The 17,967-nt window shown below is 48.4% G+C and overlaps 1 protein-coding gene across 3 annotated transcripts in view; it reads left to right on the top strand.

The window, feature by feature from the left end:
* ITPR2 (inositol 1,4,5-trisphosphate receptor type 2) overlaps positions 1-17,967 on the top strand; it is a 1,735,249-nt gene that overhangs the window by 1,021,677 nt on the left and 695,605 nt on the right. For all 3 annotated transcript variants that reach the window (XM_078674117.1, XM_078674116.1, XM_078674118.1), the window contains one exon: positions 6,270-6,412. In XM_078674117.1, the coding sequence (XP_078530243.1) occupies positions 6,270-6,412 (143 nt within the window). The remainder of the gene's footprint in view (positions 1-6,269; positions 6,413-17,967) is intronic.

Here is a 17,967-nt window from a genome sequence, read left to right as displayed (position 1 = left end):
GCTAATTTCTGACTTAGCAGAACAATCAAAGTGTAAATTTAAATCACCTATGACACTGTAATTAGCGGCTGTCAAGGCCAGAGAGCCTACAGCCTCAAAGATAGCAGTTTTAAATTCCGTGGCTGGCGGGTGGGGGGGGGCCATATATCAACATCCCTGCCATGGTAAAATGGGCACTAAAGGAGATCCCGAAGCGAGCGCATTCACAGTCAGCCACATCCTCCTTGATGAGCAGTGATAAATAGATTTAAAAATAACGGCTATGCCTCCGCCTCTAGATTCCCTGTTTAAAGTCAGGATGCTAAAACCGGGGGGGAAGCGCCAAACCTGGTTCGGCCACCATTGCATCGAACAACCAAGTTTTAGTTAAAAAACATCTGGAACTTAATCCTGTATTAGATCATAGATTTCCATATGATGTTTAACCGGAGAGCACACGTTAAGATACAAGATTTTCATAGAGGGCCTGAGCGGGGATTGCGAATGATAGGGGGGTAGCTCAGGGTTCGAATCAAATCCACAGCAGGAGCAACAGAAAGACACCTCCAGAGAAACCTTGAGGCACCAGTTGCATGGGCTTACCAGATTGCTAATGGACAGTAAGTCCTCTCTAGTGTACAAAGGCACGCCTGGCTCAATTCCACCAGCATTTCTGGTGTCTGGCGGCGTTCAGGTGAGAACAGGTGCAGACGGGCTTGCCTTGGGCACGCCTTTGGCACGCCCGCTACGCTCCCACTCCATGTAAGCCGGACAGGGAATATTTGAATGCTTTATTTGACATTTAAGACATTCTGAGAGAACCTGATTAATGCAGCCAGATTCCTAATTAGTCCATATAGATAGCCACAGCAGCAAGAGGCACAGTTTAATAAAATCTGTGATATAACCTAGCCCCAGATCTCGTGGTACAGGTAAGTCGAGGTGCTCTTAGGCACAGCTAGCAGCCTCCACAAAACCCATTCCTGCGCACTCCAGAGTCCCTCATCATAGGTGGCAATCGAGAGATATTTATGTTTGTATACGGATACTAGTCCTTTTCGTGGTTTAATCCTCAGCTTGGAAGAAAAACCATAGAGTACCTCAGTATTTCTAACACACTCCGCAAACCTTGCCAGTCCCAGTGGTTTTCAACTACAGGCTTCATCGAATAGCACCCTGACATTGGGAAAGGTGGGCACTGACCCAAGCTTAGAGTTGTTCACTGTATAGACTTTATGCTTCGTCCTTTTTATTTTTTTTATTTTTTTATGATGAGATTGTAATTGGTAATAAACCTAGAAGACTGGTCCAATAGCCTTTGAAGCCCTACTGGGAGACCTAGACATGAGCACTGCACCAACAATATAAAGTAACACAGGTATAGCGCGGGTACCTACTCAAGGTGACTATATTCAAACTGGCCAGATGTTTCTCAAGGCAATTTTTATATAATGTGAACAGGAAGGGTACAAGCACACAGCCCTGCGGCCTCCCCTTGCAAGATTTATGGCCATTGTAGTTTCCCCATTAGGGCGGTATCTAACACTTGCAGAGACCTCATTGTGTAATTGCCAGGGAAAACAAACAATATGATCATCCACCCCCAAACTGGACATGATATGCCACAGTATTGAACGGTCGAATATGGAACTTAGGATCATGAATTTCAATTAAAAGCTACCCTGCTTGGACATAAAATACTTAATAATTAACAGAGATGTAAACAATGATCCACAATGCAAAGACCAGCACTAAAACCAAACTATTCCTAAAAGGATATGATTCTCCTGGGCTCACGCCTCAAGGTGGTCTAATACAGTCCTGCCCATCATTTTAGCTGTGAAGTCTATTAAAGATATGTGCTGATAACACTTATGGTCTGCTTTGTTCCCCTTATTAAAAATTGGTGCAATTGTGGCTTGGGACTATGATCGTGGTAGACCAAGTTTAGCTATTGCCTTTACTACATTGATACATTTAACCTCCAATCTTTCAGGATCCCTGGCCCTGTATTCACAGCTCACAATATGTGAACTTGTAGAGACTTCTATAGTGGAATAAACATTTACAAAATGAGTGGCTCCTTATCGTGAGGAAACAAGGTATCGATACCCACTCCGGGGAATCCCTGAAATAAGGATGGTTTCCCACCTTCTGGAAATCTTCATTAGCTTTATGAGTACTGGCTGCTAATAGGGATTCACATGCTTCAGTTTGCATGATATTCTTTGCGTGTTCAATTGACCTTTTCCTACAAAGGCGCATAGCCTCAGTACTCCTACTGCTTTCAGAGCATTAAGAAGATCTTTGTGTGCCTTAGAACACTGCGAGTCAAAGCAATGGGCCAATCCAAGTATCAGCAATGGTGTCAATCTCTTTACTCAAAGAATGAATAATGTCAGTGTTGGTTGGGACCAAATTGTTATTATAAAAGTAAATTAGTAACAATTTCCTTGATCTACAATCGAGCCAGAATCGTTGACAATGAGGTGAGAGTAGATGGGACCAAACGATTCTCCCTAGGAAATCAATTAAAAACAGGGTAAGCAGCCCACCCTTGGCTCTACCGGAATTAGTGAGAAATGTGGGGCTAAAATAGGAAGTAAAACCATCAAAGTATGAAGGCAGTATACTGGCCAAGTTTCCTGCCAACACATTAAATTGTAATTTACCAAAAGACCCAGCCAGTCAGTATTACGCCACTTCATACTCAAACCTGTCACGTTCCATGAAGCAAATTTTTATGCCAGGGAGGACTGAGTTCATGGAGAAGAATTAACACTAAAGGCGTAAATTATTTCAAATAGACTTTAGAAAACATAAACTGATTTACATGGGAGTGCTGAGAGATAAATTCACAAACAGGTGTGAATATTTGCCCTGGGGAATTGTCACTTTTATGTCAATGGAAGGAATTATCATGTGCCAGTGTAGCATATATATTTGTGACCTGGACAGAATAGAATAGTAATGAAGGTCCTCGAGTTAAAAAAGATTATCAGCAGGAGTCTACAAAAGAACCCTACAGGGACTGCCTCAGTCGTTCTTGTACTGAAATATAAAAGTAAATACGTTGAAAGGTGATGTACACCACCAGCATTTCCGAAATAAATTACAACACCGTAATTTTTGTGCTATTTCCAACCCAGAGCTCCCTCCGAACCCTATTCATCTGCGCATACATTGACTGACTTTTTTCCGCCTGTTCTCCTCACCAACCAATGCGTTACTTTATTAAGAAGCTGCTTGTGACCCTATCTGAGCTGGTCTTACCATTGGGTCCCCCTTTAAGGATAGTAATGTCCAGTGTTGCTTCCAGGGGTGATTGGAGGGTAGATGTTTTCTCAGCCATCACAACAAATTTATTTTCTTAACTGGATTTCCCAAAAGGTGTAACATTTAAAACAGTGCCAGGTTCATTAGTGTCGGGTTACTCATAGGCTGGTACAGCTGAAGTGCTAATGGGTGGAACAGTACATGACTTGTCCTTTAAGATATGTGTTAGAGCCTTCTTGCCATGGTGTACGCTTGCATTACGACCCACTATACTTTACTTAATAGCTTTCAACCTCCCAAAAACAGTATCCATAAACTGGGAAATCCTTCCCTCCATATTGTCCAGTTTATCGTGAATAAATTCAAAATCACACTGTACGTCTCCTCTCCCACTGCCAAAATTAACACCAGAGGAATACATTGGGGGCTTGGGCACAGGTCTCCCTTTCGTACGTGGCGCGCATACAGAATCCTTTATTTTTTGGGCGGGTGGCTGCGAACAGATAAAAATCAGTGTTCAATTTAGTCCCAGTCTTAGTGTCTCCATCAATACATGGCAGTGCGTCAAGGACACTGGAATTGGCCCTTCTAGCACTAGCTGTTTTGAAACCAACAACAGGATACGATGTGGGTATGATAGAGGGGTTGGGATTGGCGCTATTACCAGAAGCGTCAATCGCAGCTTTCCTATTGGCACCTGTCCTTTTTTCAACAGAGCCAATCTCTTGATTGACTGCTCCCATTGCATTAGCTACAAAATTGGCAGTGGTAGTAAGAGTCGTTGATATCCTCTTAGTCATGGTGCAGAATGTTGTTAATAATCAAAACACAAGTGATAGATTACAGAGTCTAGAGGGGTGGCCCAGCCTGGCCTCATTCGGGCTCTGATGGGCACAGACTGGCCCGCTCTGGGTGCACCGGGGAATCGGAGCGCCTTATGTAGGGGCACCTACCCAGACCCCGCTTCCTCCAGCAAGGCTAGCAGCAAGTGCAGGATAAGAAATGACAGTTCCTGCACCTCACTCAGTTATTTTCAGTGTCCTGGCTTTGTCAGTGTACCAGGTTTTAGGTTTGTGGACCAGGAACTGCATGTCAGGCACCTGGAGTGCCACTGATGGAGTTTATTTGGGGTGGATTTTGCTTTTGTCCCCCAAATTGTAATAGCTGTATCTGAACAGTGCTTGAAAGGATGTCAGCAGCTTTGTGTTTCCTCTTTCAGTTGAAGGCTCTTCTTCTGCACAGGGAGCAAAAGGACCCCGCCCCCAGGAGGCTGCACTCCCATTAAGCAGTCAACCATGAGGCAGTTAATGGGGCTCCATTGGGTGTGCAGTGCAGTCACACACACCACTTAAGCCAAAAGAGTCTCTCTGTGTGCTTGAGGCACTGCTCGTATAAGTAGTCTGATGTGGGAGTGGTGCAGGTAAACGAGGAGCCTGAGTCTGTGCCAGGTTAACTCCTTCTTTTCATTGCTGATGCTGGTTTCAATCCTGGTGACAGGCTGACCTGCATTGCTGCTTGTTTGTCATTCCCTTTTGGAGATTTTAATCCAATTAGTTGGTAGTGGTGAAGGTAGATTTGTCTTGTCTGGTTGTGCTGTTCTTGTGACCCCGCAGCAGGAAGCCTTTCAGCCAGGACAATGTACGCTTCTATAGGGGAGGCAGGGATGTGGATAGACATGACCGGCTCAGCTCTGCCTCTTCCCGGGCGCCCAGAACTTTTACTCGGTGCAGTGCCTCAGCTTCCTCCTCTCCAGAGACTGGCCAGCGTTGCCGCTTCTGTGAAGTGGGTGCCATCACCTCGCCAACACAAAGGGGCCTTCGATCAGCCGGTCTTGCTCTCCAGGGGCTCACCAGAGATCTGCAGTCCAGAGCCAGCGGTGATTCTTGGCGAATACACATGTGGAGAAATAGCCGACCATGACTTTAAAAATCAAATTAGGTCTATCCCTACAGGCAGACCAATCATTCAACTATCACACATAACTTTGTACAGATTTATTTCTTTTGAATGAGCATGATACCCATAACCCATAAAAAGTTGTATGGGTAACTTTGAATAACGGACGTTTTCACCTGGGTTACTGAGTGACACAATAACACAACTATTGCTTCACTCTAGTTGTCTAGTTGATGTCACTGAGAACACCATGGTGAAAAAATCTATAATTTTTTTATTTTATTTCTATGACTTTCTGTCGGTCATGCTGTAACAAACAATGAGGTTCTGGAAAATGTGTCTCAACTGCAGAGTGTTCATAATTATACTGGTGAGGATATCTGTGTTGTGCCATCACCGTAAGAGGGATTTATTACTTGTGTACTTTTAAGGAGATTTAGAATTGAGTGTCAGCCATCTTGTTTTGTAAGGCACCATAGGCCATTGCACATGAAACTGGGAATATTGCATTATTAGCACAAGGAATTTTTTCATTGATATATTTACATACGGAATGTGGTAATATTCCTTGCTTGACAAATCTCGATGCTGTTCAGTGGTAGGTGCACAAGCCATGCTCGCTGTATATATAGCAGCAAGACAGGTAAATGTGCATACGCAGTGCTATATTTTGCTTCATCAGCATGTTGCACCCACTGAGTATTCTGCAATTAATACCAGTGTTGGTGTAATGAATACTGCATTAGTTATCCATGAAATAACTTTGTGTTCTAACTTCTAAACATGAGAAAACCTTGCGTGGCCAACCGTGGTCTTCGATGCACTGATTGTTGCAGGATGTTTCTTGTCCTTTTAGAAAACAAAACTGAGAGACTGCCTCTACTGGCCAGCATTGGATTTTCTTCACACTGTAATAAATAACATTGCTTTTGGTACTTCTGCATATATTTCATAAATGGGTACGTACATATTTACACAAAAATGTATTCTACAGGTGCAGAGTGATTCTGTGTAGAACATGAATATAAAAGGGCGCAATATAGTAAGCATTTTTGCAAAGTATAATTATTTAAGTAATTAATGCCCATATATATTAATTAAAGTATATTTTTTGCTAGGATGTAGTGTCCTCTCTGGAGCAACAGTTTAGTTCGATGCTGCAAGCGGAGTTCTCTGTGCTGGTTGATGTGCTGTACAGTCCAGAGTGTCTGTTTCCAGATGGGTCTGATGCTAGAATAAGATGTGGTGCCTTCATGTTCAAGTAAGCCATATTTTCTGATATATTTTTCTACCCCGAGAAATGTGTGTTTGTTCAAGATTAAGCATACTAAAACCGCAAGGTGGTTGCCACATTAATTATTCGATACGTTTTAACTCCAATTCTTCCTTAATTGCTGTTAATGCAATCCAGTTTAGGCAACTGTGTTCTTATTTTGGGGTTTGGCCATGCACATTTGGTTTATCTTCATATAATAAATTGTTGTTCGACTTATGACTATAAAGTAGAAGTGGCAATACAGTCCCTTGCTTTTGGGAACACTGGTCTCGAGCTTCCATATGGTAACGTTTATAAGCCAATATAATCGGCTCACTGAAGAAGTAAACTGCATTTTAAATGCTAGTATCCCGGGGCGTGGCTTGGCGGGCGAAGATGGCGGTCGCAGCGTTGTAGAGCTCCCGCCTGCCCTGACATTCTTTCATTTATCCTGACCCCCGAGCCCGCTAACTGCCCTACCTGAGTGGCGATTGTTCCTGGCAGCATCTCGATCTGTCCGGTGTGGCACGCTATCCCCCCGGCCGCTCTGGTGAGCTGAAATCGTCTGTGGCGAGGTGCGGCCTGGGGCCGGCAGACGGAGCCGGGACCTCAATTTTCGAGTCATCGGCCAGCGGCCGCTGGTCAGACCGGTCGGACGCCTCCCGGATCGGAGCCTGCGGCGCCGGAGGTGGAAGGGGTTACTGCGGTGTCCGGTGGAGCGGACTCCCACGCCGGGGTGGCCCCTAGATGTTACGGAACCGCTGCGGCCTGTGCAGAGCCCGAGCAGCCGGGGCCTCGAGTTTCGTGACACTGAGCTGGCCCGCGTCTGGACGGTGGTGAGTCGGCGCTGGGTGTCCCTGGTATTGGCGGGACCTTGGCCTTGCCAAGAGACATTATCCGTCGTGTGGAGGGGGTGCCAAGGGAGACACCTCGCGACTACGGCCCGTCTACATTGTGGGCTGGACTCCTCTGGTGGCGTGGGGTCCGGCGGCGCAATTCCCTTGCCGGGGCCCGGGGCTGCCTGTGCCCGGGGACGAGACGGAGGAGTCCCCTGACAGACTTTGCTGTGGCGGCGGAGGGACCTGGCGCCCCGGGGTCGCTGGAGTGGTGCTGCGACCTGCCGGGCCTTTGAGAAGCCAGGACTTTGAGTTTGGCGGTCCCCGCCTGGCACAATCATCTTTGGCTCTCTGACGGGGGAGCAGACGCTGTGTGGTCGGAGGCCCGTGGGGTCGGGGGCCCCTTTGAGATTGGACCGCTGCAAATCCTGCGGCTGTGCTGGCTGGGCAGTGGATCGGTAGCATATTGAGCCCAGTGAGACCTATCCCCGAAACCTTGGGGATTGCGCCTGCTGCCCTGGAGTGGACCGAGGCCTGATCCAACTGCGGTACACGGAAAACTGTGAGTACCCCCCGCTTTGGTGTGTCCACCTGCAGTGTGAAGCTCGGCCCCCGAGTGAATTCTACTTCTGTATTACTGAGGGTGCGGAGTGGTTCGCCCAACTTCCCCTAATCATGACAAGAGGTGGGGGCGGCGCTGGACCCAACAAGCAAGGTCCGATCGGCAAGTTTACCGGACCCAGCGGGGGGTCTGGGGCCTCAGGAGGCGGTCAGAACACGGGCCCTGACAACGCGGCCCTGATGGCTGCCATCACGCAATCCAGAGACTCACTGGACGCCAAGATCGGGGCAGTGGGAGCCGATGTCATGCTCCTGCGCCAGGACCTTCGCAACGCTGTTGCTCGCATCACGGAGGCCGAAACCAGGATCACGGGGGTAGAGGATGATGTGGGTGCCCTTAAAAAGAAAGTGGCAGAGATGGACAAGATCCAAAAGGGACTGGCACTCCGCGTTGAGGACGCAGAAGGGCGAGCGCGCAGGAATAATCTACGCTTCATTGGTTTTCCGGAGGATTGCGAGAATGGGCCCATGGATGCGTTCTTGACGAGTTGGCTAGAAAGTTGGCTCCCTCCAGACATCCTTTCGCGCTGTTTTGTAGTGGAACGCGCCCACAGAGCTCTGATGCAGAAGCCGCCGGTGGGAGAGCGACCGCGCCCTATCATCGCTAAAATCCTCAACTTCCACGATAGGGATACTATACTTCGCGAAGCACGGGCCAAAGACGCGTTGCTGTTCGATAATCATAAGATTATGATTTTCCCAGACTATACCAAACAGGTGCAGCAGCAGCGTCGCTCCTTCCAAGATGCGAAAGCCAAGCTCCGAGGTTTGAAGATTCCGTATTCGCTGCTCTACCCGGCTCGTCTTCGAGTCGTCTTCCAGTCCAAGACTCATTTTTTTGATACTCCGGAGGCAGTGTATGGTTGGACCGATGAGACAATCCGGCTCCGGCCGAACGCCCAGCCGGGCCTGAACCCCGGACCATCGCGTGGATCGTTGCAGGAAAGGAGTGACTCCTCCGTTAGGGGTAAAAGACACAGGAAATCTCGGTCGCGGAGACGCTCCCGATCCGGGGGCGCCCCGCGGGATGGTGTGCAGTCCGACACTGATCAGTCCGGGAAAGGGCTTTAAAGACCATGGGACCTCCATCTCCTCTATCTGATCTCTCTTCCTCATTGGACTATCCGAGAGGCCCGGAGCTGCTGCCGCGATGGTCGAGAGACTAACGCCAGGGGTGGTGAGACCTGGACATTGGCTTGTCTCAGGAGGGGCGCTGTTGGTGAGGCCTGATTGCCTCGCCCTGACCGAGTTACAGGTCACTTGTGGTTCATTGGGGCTCGGGGTGTTGACGTGTGGGCGGCCTTGTCCTCTCCCGTTGGGAGGCGGCCCCGAAGGGTAGATCCCGTTAGTTGGGGGGTGTAGTGGGATCCATTGGTATGGGTGGTTTTGGGCACTATGTTTTGGGCCCGAAGCTCCCCATGCCGCGACAGATACTTCAGGGTTTAATGAGGTATAGGGGTGGGGGGAGGAGGGGTGTTGGGAGTTGGGCAGTTTTTGGGGTAGTGTTAGTAGGAAGAGCTGGGGGGGTTGGGGGGGTTTTGGACGGGACGCACGTGATTTTGGCTACAGTGATATGCATGCTGCTAGGTGCCTGGGCTGGGTCCTGGGGCTTTCTGAGACTTTCCCATCGAGACTATGGCTGATCCCACACAGATGACACTTGCCAGTGGATCTATGAGAATTTTAAGTTGGAATGTGAGGGGGATGTTGGACAAAATTAAGCGAGGGGCAGTGTTGCGCTGGGGCAAGAGAGACTCAGCTGATGTCATGCTATTGCAGGAGACGCATATGTTGGGAACGAAGGTACTAAGCTTACAGCGCTTTGGCTATACTCAAGTGTTTCATGCAGGATTTTCTAGAGGCTCGAGGGGGGTGGCCATCCTTATACACAGAAGACTGTCATATACCCACGAGCGTCATTGGCTAGATCCCCAAGGACGGTATGTCTTTGTCAAAGGTATGATTGGTACGGAGCCGGTGGTGTTTGGCTGTGTGTATGCCCCTCCTCCTTTACAATGGTCCCTGGCTGAGCGCCTCTTTGCATTGTGGGCTGAGATCCCGGACTCTTTGGCTGTGATAGGTGGTGACTGGAACGATGTGGTGGATGTGTGCCTGGATCGGAAGAGGCTGCAGGAGACCGCGGTGGCGACCTCCCCTACACGCTTGAAGGCGATGGTTGATGGGCTGGGCTGGGTGGATGTCTGGAGGCATTTACATGCCAAGTCGCGCGAGTACACGTATGTATCTGCCGTGCATGGCTCCTTCTCCCGATTGGACTGTGTGTTTGTGCCGGGGGCCTTTCTTGACAGAGTGAAGCAGGCCGTGATTCAGCCTCGTGGGCTGTCCGACCACTCCCCAGTCGTAGTACGGATTGCACTGCGCAGGTCGCACCAGCCATTTCGGTGGCGGATGTCCTCGTGGCATCTCCAGCAAGCAGACTATACAAATCACATGCGCAGAGCGATTGCCCACTACTGGCAAGAGAACCTGACTGAGGAGATTGATGGAGTGACGGTCTGGGAGGCCATGAAGCCCACGTTGCGAGGTGTCGACATAGCTTGGTGCGCTGCCGCCCGTCGACGTCGTCAGGAGGCTATAGTAGCGGCGTCGGCTAGAGTAGGGGTATTGGAAGCTCGGTGTCGGAACGACGGTAATGGTGTAGCACTCAGACTGCTCCTGCAGGCGCAGCAATCCTACGCCTCAGTTTTACTTGACGAGGCGCGACAGGCCTGGCTGGCTACGCGGAGCAGGGTCTACCAGTGGGGTGACAAGTCCTGCACCATGCTCCATAGACTGTGTCAACAAACACTGCAACCGGTTACTTTACCGGGCCTCGTGGACGAAGAAGGGATTGCCATGACGGATCCGGCTACCATTGCGGCGAGCTTTGCTCGCTATTATGCGATCCAATACGCTCCTCGAGACAGTCTCCCGCCAGAGGCTATTGCCAGGTTCATCGCTGACCTTCCCCCTCGTGCGATAACAGACGAAGCCAAGACTGCCCTTGATCTCCCCTTGACGGCGGAGGAACTAGGCGATGCATTGGGACAACTCAACACTGGTAAGGCGCCCGGACCGAGCGGATTTCCCAGCGAATTCTATAAGAAATTCCACTTGCAGCTGGGGCCGCATTATAGGCGGGCCCTGGAGGCGGCGCGGGAATGTGGTAGCTTACCGGTGGACTGGCGTCAGGCTGAAATCGTAGTTTTTCAGAAGCCAGGCAGGCCACCCGACAGACACGAGTCATATCGCCCCATATCCCTGATCAACTTTGAAGCCAAATTGTTGGCCAAGGCATTGGCGAACCGCCTCCTCCCGTATATAGCAGACCTAGTCCACCCGGATCAAGCGGGCTTTATGCCCGGTAGGGCGACGCGACACAATATCAGGCGCGCACAGGCGGCCGTGGATGCGATGGGAGCGACGGGAGAACAGGCGGCGCTTCTACTGGCAGACATCGATAGGGCGTTCGATTCGGTCAGTTGGACTTACCTCTTCGCTCTTTTGCCGCGGCTCAACCTAGGTCCAGTTTTTGTCTCGTATGTCCGGCTTCTATACACGGACATCACCGCCTCGGTGCGTGTTTCGGGGGCTATATCGGAGAAGTTCCCAGTCGCCAGGGGGACCCGCCAGGGGTGCCCCCTCTCCCCGTACCTTTTTGCATTGGTCATGGAACCGCTGGCCGCGTGGGTGCGCCTTGATGCGCAGCTTCGGGGCTTTGTGTGGGGAGCGGGACTCTCGGACAGGATTGCGTTATACGCAGACGATGTCCTCTTCTTTCTGACCGACCTTCATCGTTCTGGCCCGCGGATCCTGGACATAATGCGTATTTTTGGAGAAGTGTCAGGACTCTTCCTCAACCCGCGTAAATCGACTTTATGGATACTAGGTGGAAGGTCGGAGGCGTTCCCTTGGGCCTCGGCCTTACAGGTCGCGGTTGGTGGTCTAAAATACCTGGGAGTCTTCCTGTCTGAATCTGCCGCAATTGCATGGGAGCGCAACGTGCAGCCGGTTTGGGACAGAGTCCAATCGGACGTCAAGACCTGGTCTCGCATGCCCCTTAACATCTATGGCAGATCAGCAATCTTTAAGATGGTCGCCCTCCCTAGACTCCTGTACCAGCTGCAGAACTACCCATATAAGGTTGACCCGCAATGGTTCCGTCGCGTAAATTCTGTACTGGGACGTTTCCTGTGGGCAGGGGGTGCCTCCAGAGTGGCACTGCGGACTTGTTTCCTATCCGCGTACTGTGGTGGTCTAGCTACATCGGACATTCTATCCTACTACCAAGCCTCTCATTTGTTGGTTCTGAATGAGTGGTGGTACGGTGGACGCGATGACCCGGCATACGCCCTGGAACGCTTTCTGATGGGTGAAGCCACGCTTCATACGCTGCTATACTCGGCCAGCCGGCGGAGGAAGCTGCCGCAGGCTACTCAGGTGGTTTTCATGATTTGGAGACAGGTGCTGCGTCGTATGGGCTGGTGGGGTCGCCTAACAGCGGAAACTCCACTTTGGAACAATGGCCAGCTCCCTGCACTCGCCTCACTACAGGGGTTTAGTGGCTGGGACTCCATTGGGATCTCGACGCTTGGCCATGTTCTTACTGGGACTACCCTTAAAACCTTTCAAGCCCTTAGCGCCGAATTCGACATGCCCAAGACCCAATTTTTTAAATACCTACAACTTCGTCATGCTCTTGCGCCGAGTCTAGTGGGGTTGGACCAACTTCCTGAGTTTAGCCCCGTTGAAGCTAAACTTTTCATGGGGGATCTGGGGGATAAAAAAGTCTCCAAAATTTATCAAACCTTAATTACTCACTGCTCCTCTTCCCTTCTGTCGTTGAAGGCCTCCTGGGAGGTGGATATTGGCCCCTTGGATGAGGATGACTGGAGAGAGGCCCTGGAGTCCCCTCGTGGGGCGGCAATAGCTGTGAGACTCCGGTTTATACAGTTCAAGTACCTACATCGGGCCTATTACACCAGAGAGAGACTGTGGAAGGCTGGCCTCATTGCTACCCCTGTGTGCCTGCGTTGTGGGACTGTGAGCGGTACGCTGTTACATACTGTGTGGTCGTGTGTGGGTCTGACCCGGTTCTGGAATGGGGTGTGGACTAGCTTGTCAGAAGTGCTGCAATGGGACCTTCCTCGCACGCCCAGACTAGGTCTTTTGCATATCCTGGATCAAGTGGGGGGTAACATTTATAAGCGTCACCTCCTTCTGTTAGGTCTGACTGTGGCCAAACGGGATTTGGCAAGGGCGTGGAAGAGCGACCGCGCCCCCCCACTCAGCGCCTGGAGGGCGGGACTAGATTTTCTTATGGGATTGGAATTGCCAGTGTTTGAGGCCAGGGGCTGCCCCCGCAAACATTACAAGATCTGGAAGCGGTGGGCGGAATACAGAGACTTGCCATTGGAGCCTCCCGTCGACCTGGAAGATGGACTGCCTACCAGCAGTGACCTCGGGGCCTAGGTGGCTCCGGGACGCCTATTGTGCTTTACACTGTATACTGCAGCTGATAGTGATCACGTGCACCGGGTTAGGGTGGGATAAGGGGTGGGTAGTTGGGGTTTTGGGGTTGTTGGTGGGGGGCAGGAGCGTGGGTGGGGGATAGTTGAACGTCTAGGCTGTTCATGCATTCTATTATGTGTTTTCCACTGACAGTGTCCTCCTGGCTATGGAGTACTGTGCGTATGATTTGCCTAAACCCTTAATAAACGCAGTTGTGAAAAAAAAATACTAGTATCCCAACTTTGTCTATGGCTTACCTGTTGAGCTCGCGGGTGCCCCTGGTACAATAATATATGCTTGTTTAGCGAATAGTCCTAAGGAACATGTTTGCATTTCATTCGTTTTATAGAATTTAGACATCGGGGTGAGTTGAAAAAAGACTCACAGCAGTGAGGTAAAACGTCATGCCTCATGTTGGTCTATGATGGAAGAGTGCACCCATTTTACGATAGGATCTTGACTCGTGGGAATCAAATAGCATATGTATACCACAAACTCTCTGATTAAAAATTGACCCATGATACTGAACAGCAAAAATCATTTTCAGATAGACATCACATAGGATGATGATCTTGCTTATAAGCTGCCTCAGTGCTGCATATGTTATTTGAATCTGGTAAACCAATGCACCTATATTTTCTGTTAATATAAGTTCCAACCCATTTAAGCTCCTGGATTTTTTGCTTTTGGACCACCTGGTTTCTGGACTTTACTGTGGGTCTCGCTATCTGAGTGTTACTCACTGTAATATCTGCTAAAATTGAATGAGAGTTCTAGCTTCCACTGTCTGCCTTTTGGTTTTGTGAAACAACTTTATTGATTTTAAGATCAAACAAATTAACAGCACAAGATGTTTGGTCAATGCTACAAGGCACTACCGCAGGGTATAACTTTGATGGCATACAAATAAGTGGTTGAAAGCACATCCACGACGTATAAACAATACATTTGTGTACATAAGCGAACTTTAGTTCAATTAGTCCAGTTGATTTATCCATTTGCCCCAGACCTTGTTGTATTTGGTTGAGCAGCCCCGGGCCTCGAATAAGGGTTTTTCCTGTGTGGCACACCAGTCCACTCCCTGGCGCCATCTGGCTATGCTTGAAGACTTAGCTTGTACCCAGGTAGCTGCAATATCACGTTTGGCCACCGCAACTGCTGTCCCAAGGAAGAGCTTGTCTGGTCGAGAACTGTCCAGGCCATCCATTACCTCAGAATGAGACATATGGGATTATGGGGGACCTGCCAGTCCAGGACCTGTGTGAGTTCGAACTCTATTGCTGACCAATACGAGGCAAAATTAGGGCATGTCCAAATAATGTGGTAGAAGTCACCCGGGTCTTGGCCGCACCGCGTGCAGTTTGGTGAGGGGCGCAACCCTGCCCTTTGTAGGCGTTCTGGGGTGAGGTAGGCAGCGTGCAAATAGTACATTCGAATTAGGCAAAGTCTGGCTGAGGTCGTGATGGTTTTGGGAGCCATAAGGGCGTCCCACCAGTCCTCCTCCTCCAGGGGACCCAACCATCCCTCCCAGCGGGTCTGGAGCGGATCAAGTGTTGCTGAGCCATTATTGACAAGGGTGCGATATATTTGGGACACCCCTCCCCAGGTTCCCAATCATGACGTGAGCTTCTAATGGGCTGATGTCAGGGGTCAACATGCCTTTTAAGATTTGTTCATTGAGGGCATGACAGAGCTGCAGATATTTGTAAAATTGTGAGGTGTGGAGGGTGTAGCAATCCTGTAGATCTTGGAACGCCCTAATGTGGTCGCCCACCCGAACGTCGCCTAGCAGTGATATACCTACGTGGTCCCATTGTCTGAACCCCGTGAGTGCCGCCACTTCTCTTAACCACAAGCACTGCCAGAGAGGTGTGTGTTGGCTCAGTTGTTTGTACCAGCGTGTGTGCCTGGAAACCAACCAAAAATGATGTGTTCCAACAGATTCTCAGTTATACCGTACATGGCTTATCAATAAATTGTATTAAGCATTGAACAAATATCAGTTTGTGGTATGTATGTGTGATGGATGGATGCAGTGAGTGGATGTATGACGTTACAACGCATACTTTTACCACGCCTACCATTACCACGCATTTTTTACAACGCAGGATCCATGACAACGCATACCATTACCACGCATGTATTTACAACGCATATACCTTCACAACGCATACAATTACAACGTAAGTATTGGTAAGTATATAATATTTTTTAATATTTAATTTAATTAAAATTAATATAATGTAATTTAATTTAATTTAATTTAATTTAATTTAATTTAATTTAATTTAATGTAATTTAATTTAATTTAATTTAATCAATTTAATTTAATCAATTTAATTTAATGTAATTTAAATTTAATTATATTTAATTTTTGCACTGTACCCTTTCACCCAAAAACCCAAAACTGACCCTGAACCCTAAAAATACCCTTTACTCAAAAACCCAAAACTGACCCTGAACCCTAAAAATACCCCTTTACCCAAAAACCCAAAACTGACCCTGAACCCTAAAAATACCCTTTACTCAAAAAACCAAAACTGACCCTGAACCCTAAAAATACCCCTTCACCCAAAAACCCAAAACTGACCCTGAACCCTAAAAATACCCCTTTACCCAAAAACCCAAAACTGACCCTGAACCCTAAAAATACCCCTTTACCCAAAAACCCAAAACTGACCCTGAACCCTAAAAATACCCCTTTACCCAAAAACTGAAAACTGACTCTGAACCCTAAAAATACCCCTTTACCCAAAAACTGAAAACTGACCCTGAACCCTAAAAATACCCCTTTACCCAAAAACCCAAAACTGACCCTGAACCCTAAAAATACCCCTTTACCCAAAAACCCAAAACTGACCCTGAACCCTAAAAATACCCCTTTACCCAAAAACTGAAAACTGACTCTGAACCCTAAAAATACCCCTTTACCCAAAAACTGAAAACTGACCCTGAACCCTAAAAATACCCCTTTACCCAAAAACTGAAAACTGACCCTAAACCCTAAAAATACCCCTTTACCCAAAAACTGAAAACTGACCCTAAACCCTAAAAATACCCCTTTACCCAAAAACTGAAAACTGACCCTGAACCCTAAAAATACCCCTTTACCCAAAAACTGAAAACTGACCCTGAACCCTAAAAATACCCCTTTACCCAAAAACTGAAAACTGACCCTAAACCCTAAAAATACCCCTTTACCCAAAAACTGAAAACTGACCCTAAACCCTAAAAATACCCCTTTACCCAAAAACTGAAAACTGACCCTGAACCCTAAAAATACCCCTTTACCCAAAAACTGAAAACTGACCCTAAACCCTAAAAATACCCCTTTACCCAAAAACTGAAAACTGACCCTAAACCCTAAAAATACCCCTTTACCCAAAAACTGAAAACTGACCCTGAACCCTAAAAATACCCCTTTACCCAAAAACTGAAAACTGACCCTAAACCCTAAAAATACCCCTTTACCCAAAAACTGAAAACTGACCCTGAACCCTAAAAATACCCCTTTACCCAAAAACCCAAAACTGACCCTGAACCCAAAAAATACCCCTTTACAAAAAAAAACAAATAATATTTTTAATAAAATAATATACTTACCAATACTTACGTTGTAATGGTATGCGTTGTAAAAGTACCTGCGTTGTAAATACATGCGTGGTAATGGTATGCGTTGTCATGGATCCTGCGTTGTAAAAAATGCGTGGTAATGGTAGGTCGTGGTAAAAGTTGCGTTGTAAAGGTTGTATACCGCAGTGAGTATGTTGCACAAATTGTTGTCTCTGTAAATGTATATTTATTATGCTTTAATATTTAAAACAAACTCAAGAAGGGTCAAGCGGCCATTTTGCGCCAACCTCTTTGCATGCACCCGGCCCCCAGTATCTGCTCACAGGTAGCCTGTCGAAGAAGGGACCCTTCATGTATTGGTGCTGACCTGGTGTAGTCCTTATATTGTGAATGGGAACACGTAGTTTAAGACTGTAGTAGTTAACTGAAAAAAGTGTGTGCTTAATTGTGTTGTACATTTCGGCCAAAAGCTGCACAAAAATACACTTTCTGCTGAGCCAACTTATTTCACTGCTGGCCAGCTGGAGGATCAAAGGTCTCCCCACACAGTATTGCCACTATCTGATAGAGACTACTAGCCGCAGGTTCCTTAATGTAGAATTATCCCCAGGGGTGAGACTGGATCCGGAAAATCTTTGCCACAGCATCCCTGCATGCCGGGGAGGTGGCACCACGCGACTCCGCCCGACGTTGTCCGTGGTCACAAAATTCCCACCTCGGCGCGCTCACCTCAGTTTCCTTCTTTTCCGCGTGCAACGCGGTTGCGGATTGTGTTCCCTTGGCCTCCTTTTAACGCCTTTGCTTTGAGAACAGTGTGTGAATGCTTTCGGGTTTCAAGACGTGTACTTCTTGTACGCATCAGGTGTCGGTGACGGACCCTCACACCCTATTTGCATGTGGTGTTTGGGCAAGCACCATGATTCTACGGACTGCGAAGCTTGTCAGTACCTTAAGCCGAAGTCCCGGTGGGAGCACCGCATGAAATTGCTTTCGGCCCCCTTGTCCAGATCGGTCTCGTCC

This window comes from Lissotriton helveticus, chromosome 1_1, assembly GCF_964261635.1.
Source record: "Lissotriton helveticus chromosome 1_1, aLisHel1.1, whole genome shotgun sequence".
NCBI classification, from domain to species: domain Eukaryota; kingdom Metazoa; phylum Chordata; class Amphibia; order Caudata; family Salamandridae; genus Lissotriton; species Lissotriton helveticus.
Note: the sequence above shows the minus strand (reverse complement) of the source record. Positions and strands in the feature narration are given on the sequence as shown.